This window comes from Chanos chanos, chromosome 13 (assembly GCF_902362185.1).
Source record: "Chanos chanos chromosome 13, fChaCha1.1, whole genome shotgun sequence".
Classification (NCBI taxonomy): Eukaryota; Metazoa; Chordata; class Actinopteri; order Gonorynchiformes; family Chanidae; genus Chanos; species Chanos chanos.
In genome coordinates, this window is record NC_044507.1 from 4468156 (window position 1) to 4477500 (window position 9345).

At 44.9% G+C, this 9345-nt stretch overlaps 1 protein-coding gene across 1 annotated transcript in view; it reads left to right on the forward strand.

Annotated features, from left to right (window-relative positions):
* Positions 1-393: 393 nt before the first annotated feature.
* pkp3a (plakophilin 3a) overlaps positions 394-9345 on the forward strand; it is a 16610-nt gene continuing 7658 nt past the window's right edge. The window contains exons 1-5 of the mRNA XM_030790471.1: positions 394-750; positions 4819-4910; positions 5862-6670; positions 7280-7403; positions 8127-8331. Coding sequence (XP_030646331.1) covers positions 519-750; positions 4819-4910; positions 5862-6670; positions 7280-7403; positions 8127-8331 — 1462 coding nt within the window. The 5' untranslated portion in view covers positions 394-518. The remainder of the gene's footprint in view (positions 751-4818; positions 4911-5861; positions 6671-7279; positions 7404-8126; positions 8332-9345) is intronic.

A 9345-nucleotide genomic window follows, 5' to 3' on the forward strand; every position in this document is an offset into this window, starting at 1 on the left:
AAAAAGAAAAAAAAGAACAAGAATTAATATTGCAGTAACAATCTTTTAGAGAAAAACTCGTCATAACATAATAACAACACTGTAATAACAGACAATTTGATGTTGAGATTGCGCGTGTGAAAAAAAAACAAACAACAGCTTTGTTTCAAAATGACTATTCAGAGTAACAAATGGAGCAGAACCGTGTGCTCCTTAAGCAACGTCCCTCATACTCCTACGATGACGACTTTACCTGGATAAGGTAATTCTGTGAGTCATAGTGAAACTCCACCCTGTGTCCGCTCAGCCCCTCTCAGACAGACACAGACACACAGAAACGTAGATTAGAACTCGACCGGACGGCACAAAGCCGCCAGGATTTCACGTATAGTCTACATTAGCAAAAGCCGATCTTATTTGAGTAGAAACCGTTCAATAACGCTTTTTTATACAAAGAACTTTCTTCCTCTTCTTTTTTTAAACTTCTTCAAGGACTTCTACTCGCTTGTTTGTTGCATTTCTCTTCCAAGGTTGCCGCAATGAGTGCGAGCGTAGTTCCTGAAAACGTTTTTTTGTCTGCTTTGCAGCCCTCATCGTCTGTCACTACATACGCAGTCCCCTCGGACATACAACTGGGACATGGGGGAACCATGTCGGACGAAATGGCCAGAGTGAAACGAGTCCAGCAGCAGGTGTCTATGAGACTGGCCGAAAAGTCCTCCACCACACTTCCTAGACAGAACGGTTCGGTGTCTCAGTACGCAAGCTCAGGTAAATTCACCTGTAAAACCTGTCATAGGAGCCGGGTGGAACTAAATTGGAGAGCTTTCTCTCTGTATTTGAGTCTGTTAAATGTGATACGTTGCCTTAAAGGGGATGGCATTTTTAAAGCAACGGCGGCACTTGTTGCTTTAAAATTTGTCCTGGATGTAACAAATGTTTCGTTCATGTTATGTTGTTCACATGGATGTAACAAATGTTTTATTCATGTTATGTTGTTCACATCGATTCAGTGACATTTTTCAGTCGGTCGGAAATTTGTTGTCCAGTTAGTGGGCTGGAACTGAGGGAGTCTCACTAAATGCAAACATTGGTATTCGTCTTTGCGGATATGTAACTGCAGCGCAATAACCTGTTTCTGTTGTGTCAATACTAACAGCGCTCTGGCTGTGACGTTTACCAGTCTACAGTTGTGTGTCCCTGTAAGCATTCCATCCACTTTCTCTTAGGATGCGAGTGTGTAAACTCATTTACCTCGGAGATGTTTTCTGATCTTGCTTGTGCTTTCGTTGGACTCAATCAAAAAAACTTTTAAAACTTACAAATAAGTACTACTGTTTGGTGAAACATTAACGTGTTTATGAATAAAGGCAATAGCAGCAGTCCAAACTGGCAAGCTAGATATATTTTCTGAAACACCAGGCAGAAACACCGGGACTTTTCTGAAGTGCCGGTGGCTGGGACGTAACAGTACCTCTTTTTATGCGTAACGGAAGTGGCATGTAGCGCGTCTAGGACGTAATAGTTTTACATGTTCTGCATGACGAGCGTGCGTGGGATTACAGTGTGTTTGCTAGTTTAGCAACTGCGAACAGAGCAGGGATGATTTCAAAGTAAATTGTTTATACTGTTCCAATGATTTTTTTTTTTTACACATATGTAATATGAATATATAAACAAGAATACATACAAACACACACACGCATATGTATACATATGTAAATGCAGTAGGTGATTTGTTATTTCTAACAGGGGGGATGGCCCAATGGTCAGTGACACTACACTACTCTATAGAGTATATGGGGGGATGGCAGGTGAATTAATAGGGATGCATTTTGGTTGTTTTGCTAACCCCCCCCCCCCCCCCCCTCATCCCCCTACAAGTCGCCTACTGTATGTGTGTGTGTGTGTGTGTGTAAAAAGTTCTGGAATTTGTCTTTTAAAACTGTGTAGAGGTTGAACATGAGCTGTTGACTCTACAGTGTGTCCTCTCTTGCACACACAAATACACATTTGGTTAAACTTTGACAGGCCTAAACAAGCTAACTGCTGCTGTAATCCCAGATAATAGTCTCTGAGAAAACCAGTGTGTGTGAATCAAACACAGAGAGAGAGAGAGAGAGAGAGAGAGAGAGAGAGAGAGAGGCTATGTTACAGCTTTCTGTTTGCATTCAAAGGAGCAGATTCTCTGGGGAGGGCATGGTGATCTGATCGTCCAAAGCTTAGCTAAGCACAAAACACAGTGTCAGAGATACGCAGCTCATTCCCACACATACCTGCCTGTGAGAAGTGGGTATAGTTTCCCTCTCAGATAAAGAGGGCAGTCTTTGGTCTTTAGGACCGCTTGGAATTCCTGCTTTTATGAGGGAACAGTTAAAGTATTTTGGGGTTAAACGTTCACTCACATGTCGTGTTTCATATTTGTCTGTTGCTAGTTTGATGTAGGAGTTTGATTTAAGTTTGGTTTTGACAAGTCGAGACAGATTTATGGTCATGACTGATTGTTGCAGGTTGTGGTGTGAGGTCACATGATGGGGGCTGAAAAATGTCCTTGCTGTTTGAAAACGACAATACAGATACAGATGATATACCAGACTTATGTTTCTGCTCAAAAAAAAAAAAGGCTAATTGTTTTCTTTAAATGTGATATAGATTTATATGTTGAATTATATCATATCTCAGCACGAGGTTTTGGAAGAAAAACGCTTTCTAAATGTGTCCCTGTTCGCATCAGCCTGTCTGTTCACGAGGGAAGGGCTAGGGTAAGGTGTGTACTTATGCGTCTGAAAGTGTTGATGGTAGCAGGTTTGAAGAAGGGTGTGGATAAGGGGTGTTTTTCTGTGCGCGTGTGTGTATATGTGTGTTGTGTGTGTGTGTGTGTGTGTGTGTGTGTGGTTTGTGCTGTTGGAAAAGAAGGAGTGGCTCTCTGCCATCAGACCAGTTCTCTTGTTTTCCCTGAAGCGTCTGTGTTTTACCTGAGTACAAAAAAAGCATGTGCCACTCCCCAAAGGCTACACACACACACACACACACACATACACACACACACACACACACTCAATAACAGACACTAAAATATTCATACGTCTAGTCTACTCAAAAATCTCTCTGAAACTGTCATGTTGTAGTCAGTGCCCTTGTTACAGCATGCCGAACATAGCTTGTGAGATCAGCAGTGAAACAGCTGGTGAAACCAGGCAGTTACTCTTGTGTTGTTGTTCAGTCTTGGGACTGTAGGCAGTTAACCGCATGTTATCCATATGGTCATGTCTCACAGTGCTAGTCTCCAGAAACCATGTTTACTCCGTCTTTAGGAAATCCAGTCCAACAGCAGAATGCAAATGTTTTCTCTTCTCAGTGAACTGCATGTAAACTACCCCAACACACACTCACACTTTCTCCGCAGTCTGTATTCCTGTTCCGTGTTCAAACATGCAGGCCTTTCTCACAGATCCTGACTGTCTTGGCTCCAGACCAAAGCTGTTTTTGACTGATTTCTGCGTAGACTCAGTTCAGGACTAATGGTTTATCATGGGACTCAGAGGGTCTTTCACAGGAACAGATAGAATCCGGGATCAAAGGGAGATCGGGCTTGGCAGGGCGTGTGTGCAGTACCTTATTTGTGCTTCTCAACATGTCTCTGCTGATACAAACCCCATGACATCACATGCCTTTATTCTTAAGAAATTCATACGGCCGAATACCTATTGAATTAAAATTAGGCCTCATGTTTTGGCTGGGTTTCTGTGGTGATAGATTCAGTAAAGGAGCTTGTTTCGAGGGTTAACCGTGTGAAGCGCACTAGCTAAGCAATTCCTCTGTCTGTGTTACTTGTAGCTGTGCCTTTAGCTTTGGCGCTAACATGCGAAGGATTTCTGGTATGAGGGAGAGAAACAGAGAGAGAGAGAGAGAGAGAGAGAGGATGGTGTGAAGTCTTGAACATTAGGTGTGGTCTTGAGGCATCCTGTCACATCCTGTCCTTAGTGCTGTCGGAGTTCTCTTAACACACATTCGTGCGTTTGACCCAGATCATTGCTACAACAATCTTTAATGCGGTCACTTTCTTCTCCTCTTACACAAAAATGGCCTTGTGTACCTGGCTGTCACTCTGCAGTTAGCAAGGGCAATGACAATACGGTCAATGATGGGGGTAATTTAACTCTCAGTACTTTAATCTCTCAAATCTTTCCCTCCTCTCTCTCTCTCTCTCTCTCTCTCTCTCTCTCTCTCATGCTCTTTCTCTCACACTCTCTCTCTCTCCCTCTTTCTCTCTCTCTCTCCCCCCCCTTCCTTTTTGAAAAACGTGTGGAATGTAGCATGTATGAAGTCAGATTCCTCAGTATTGTCACAGACTGAGCTGTACGCTTACACAGGTCTGCATTTCTTCTTAGCAGTATGCGTGACTCGCTGTCGGTTAAGTGGGGTTTTTTCCTCTCCGTGTTTCAGGACATAAATTACACAAACAAAAAAAGTTCAGATAAGACACACTTTTTCTCCTGTGCACACAGACACATGGACACGGACATGCACATGCATGCACACGTATGTACACACACACACACACACACACACACACACACACACACAGATTAGCTGGATTATCAGTTGTTTCAATGAGGCTATAACACTTTTACTATACATTTATCTATATCCACCTTAAAGCAGACATTCGCTGTGTTTGGCTACTGCTAGTTTAGCTTGTCTATCTACGGTCTTAGTTCTTCGCGTGCTTAACAGAGGCTACATCTAAGGGTGGAATTTGGGTCGTTGTGACCTCATGGTCTTCTGGTCTTGTTTGACCTGTTCCATGTTCTCTCTCTCTCTCTCTCTCTTTGACAGACTATGGAGGTTCTGCAACAATGAAATACCAAACATTCAACCCAGGTTTCAGCTCCAAGTCTTATGTCTACACTGCCACCCGGCCCATGATGGTAAGAAAACTCTGACGGTGATGCAGGAGCACTAGGCGTCACACAGGAAGGCTCAGCAGATCCACACTGCGTAGTCACACCAGTCTCTCACAGGCTACTGTTTATATTCAAATAAAGTTTCACTCAAGTAAAAAAAAAAAAACTGCATCAGTTACTTGAATATTGGTCTATTTAAGTTGGAGATGTTGAGTATACTGAGTGACATGGTCAGTTAGTTTGCAGTTATAGTTTACTCTGGGTTAGTAGCCTACTGACTACGACTCATGGGCTTGACGGACAGGAAGAGAGACAGAGAGAGAGACAGAGAGAGAGAGAGAGACAGACAGAGACAGAGAAAGAGAGTAACAGGGAGTGTTGGATGGATCTGAGTAATTCTTCCCTCTGATGAGTGTGAAATTTCACAAGTAGAGAGCGGGGTTTCGGAAAGTGGGCCTCACCCTGGGGGAATTACTCTGCCCAAAGGCATACGCTAACACACCCTCCCCCAAATTTAGAAACCCAAACCAGAAAACACTAAAGAGCCATTTAAAATATACAGATCTGATCATTTTCTTTAAGAACAGATTCACTTTGGTCTGTCGCCAAAGGCTCATCTTTCATAAGCTTTTCAGTGTTTTGATGACGAAGAAGTCCGTAGCAGCTGCCCCGTGACATAAATAGAATTCTGCTCGCGTATTTGGTTTTCCCAAGAGACCAAATTCACTGTATGCACATGTAGTGAGGTATAGCCTAATGTGCTTATTAGTATATTAGACTTGTTAGTTCAAATCCTGGAATGTGTTCTTGATCATTTTTGGAATGGGACCCAATGAAATTCAAATGTAATAGTGGATATCCTATGAAGAGAGGGGGCAAGAGTGGAAAACATGGTCATACACGCTAAAAAAAAAAAAAAAAACTCTCTGTTTCTCTTCCCTTCCGTCCATCCATCCATCCGTCTCTCTTTCTCAGGCTCAGCGCAGCAGTCAGTATTCCAGTGGTTACTCTTCACGCTCGGCCGCCGACATGGCCCCCAGAACCAAAATGAGCATCGGCGCAGGAGGGGGCGGGTCCATGTATTACCGTGACGACGGGATGGGCATGGCCGGCGGCCGGATGCAGCAGATGGCCGCGGTGACACACACGATGAGCCGACCCCCGCCCGACCTGGAGACCATGTCCCTCCAGTCCATGAGGATCCACGCGATGCCGCAGCAACCGGCGCCCATGGCGACCTGGTTGGCACAGGAGGGCAGGGACGGGAGCGAGGGGAGCCTCGCGTCCGAACGCGATGCCACCTACCAGCGCCAGGCCTTCAGCGTCGCCAACGGTTACACGGCGTCCACCTACCCACGCCAATCCATGTACGTCTCCTCCAACGGGTACAGCGGCGGGCAGTCGCGGCAGGCGGCCTCCGCCACCCTCCCGTCCATGCGCCGCTCCCTCAGCGGGTCCCTGGCGCGAGGAGGCGGAGGAGGGATGGTCCAGGAGGAGGTGTCGACGCGGCAGTATTCGTTCAAGGGCCCCGCCCACCGCACCATCAGCCGAATCAACAACAGGCAGCAGCAGAACCGCATGAGCACCATGTCCACAGGCAGCATGTCTGGTGACGGGGGCTTCCTCATGCACGGAGGTTCCCAGAGCAACTTGGCCATGATGCAGCAGTCAAGGCAGGGCAACCTCTCCAGGGCCATGTCCTTGAAGAGCGTTCACAGTGTCGGGCGGGGCAACGACGTGTTCGACGGGATGGACATGAATGGCAGCATGGGAAATCTCAGCGGGTAGGAGAGAACTACACAGTTTAATATCGCACTGTGTTTTTCTAATCAGAGTTTAAAATGCAGGCCACATATAAAACAGTTAGGCTTGTATTTTCAGTTATAATTACGCATACACACACACACATACACACACACAGAGTGAAAAACATATGTGTGAAAGGTAGCTGGTAAAAAGGCGTGGTCATTAGGTAACACTGATTGTATAATCTGATTCAAAGGTCCGTTATCGTTTCTTCGACCTTTACACATCATCACAGACCCACAGACAATTTTGTGTGTGTGTGTGTGTGTGTGTGTGTGTGTGTGTGTGAGAGAGAGAGAGAGAGAGATAGGGAGATGGGTCATGTGTACAGTGCTTTAATAGTTGTCTGTACTAGTTTGGGTGCGGTTTCTCAGAGGACTTCATACACAGACAGCATAGGCCTAGGTCTGAGTACACACACACACACACACACACACACACTCACACACAACTACACACATACACACACAGACCCACACGCACGTGCACACACACACACACACACACACACACACACACACACACACACACACACACGCATACTAATCTATGATATTAATCCACTGTAATCTTTCTGTAATCCACAGAATCAACTCCCTGGACATGCCCACTGCTGTGGGACAACTGTCTATGCCTGATGCTGAGATGCAGGTCCTGGGGGCTGCTTACATTCAGCACGAGTGTTACCATGACAGCAACGCCAAGAAGATGGTACGAGTTTATGAAACTTTTTGCGAAGAGTTTGTGAAACTTTTTTTTTTTTTGCTATCTACAGTGCTGCAGGGACAGGGCAGACTGAAAGAAAAGAGAGGTGTTAAATATTTGTTTATGGTTTTGTTAGGGACCAAACGGTTTGCTGTCACTCGAGGAGTCGGGTTTGCGTAGCTTGAGGACTTAGTACGGAGTTGACAGAGTTTCTCTCAGACTTTGTCTGTTTTCACTCTCACAGCTGTGTGCCAGCTCTTGTCATCCCTGATTTGCCTAGATTCATTCCCAAGCATTTCTCATGACACGATCGTTGTCAGCTGCTTTCCCGCCTCCCTCATTTTCAGTTTGAACGGATTTTCCCACCGCATTGACTGAACTAGACGAAAAAAATTAGCAGTTGCTCCCACAGTTTTTTGAACCGAATGAATTCCTCAGACACTCTGACTGATTCTAGACGACGGGACATCTTTTTTCTCCCCGTTGGCTGCTTCAGTTCGGACGCTGAGCATAATGTGAACTATATATGCATTTATTCCAAGCGTATGTTTGGAATTGGGCACACGCTTTCTGAATTCTGACAGTTGTTTTCACCAATTACATGAATACTTTGTGAAATACTGCAAACACCTCACACTTTTAATTGAGATCTATGATTAGACGAATCGCTAAGGTAGCTTAACTCTCTCTCTCTCCCTCTCTCTCTCTCTCTCTCTCTGTCTGTCGTAGGTGAAGCAACTGAATGGCATTCCCTTGCTGGTGCAGCTGTTTAACAGTGAGAATCAGGAGGTGCAGCGCTATGCCACAGGAGCTGCGCGGAACGTCATTTATGAGAACATGGAGAACAAAGTGGCTCTCATTGAGGCCGGGGGCATCCCACAGCTCATGGAAGCCCTCAAAGAACAGGATGACGAACTCCGCAAGAACGTCACAGGTAATCCTCACCATCATCATTATCCTCAGCAGCGACATCACCGTCATAATGGTTATCGCCTGACGGTGAAATAAATATGCTTGTGGATTGTTATAAAGCTGTAATAAACTATTTTGGGAGGGGAGGGGTATTATAAACCAAAAAAAAAAAACAATAAACCATTTAAACCAAAGCTAAGATTTAATAATATACATACATTCAGACTGTTTCTAGATTAGGACTGCCATCAAATCAACCACGCTGTGCTATTTCAGACCAAAACTCCACCCTTCTCTCCAGTATTAGCCAATCATTACAGCTCAGTGGTGATGAAGTCACTGAAGTGGGTGGTTCCCAGTGTGACCACTACAGGCTTTGAGTGCAGTTACATGGATCCTGTACTTTTGGTAGCTGTTCCTTACAGTTTATGGCTCTTGTCATTCCAAGCTGTACAAAACATCTACAAAACAGCAGACAACAAAAATGAGCTCTCTTTACCCCTCAGGAGCAGTAGGATTTACGGGGGGGTATTTTTAACAGACACCAAAAATGGTTCGAAGGTCTGCTCCACTCTAACGTACCTGGTAGTGAGTTACGGAGCAGAGAGAACCAGTTTCTTGTGGGAATGAAGTCAGATAGCTTTGAGCTGCACAAACACACTAAACGCTCTTGCCTTGAGCGGGTACAACGCCGCTGGTTCCATTAATCGCGTTCCAGATTCCTCGGGGCAAGTCAGAGAGATTGACAGGCAAGCGAGACTAGCCAAAAGACCGAAATATATGCTTGCATTCACTGGAATAGCTATTGATCTGGGAAATGTGATTTTTTTTTTAAGATCCGTGTTCGCAACTCTTTGTTGTATTTTTCATACATGAATATATTATTAGTTTCCAAATGCTGTGGTGTAAAAGTCTAGCGATACACTTATCCCACAGTCAGTAAAGTCATCACTGTGGGACACAATCGAACTCTGACCGCCAAGGGAAACAAAGAACAAAAAAACCGCCCGACCCAACCCATGCAAAATGTAAGGAG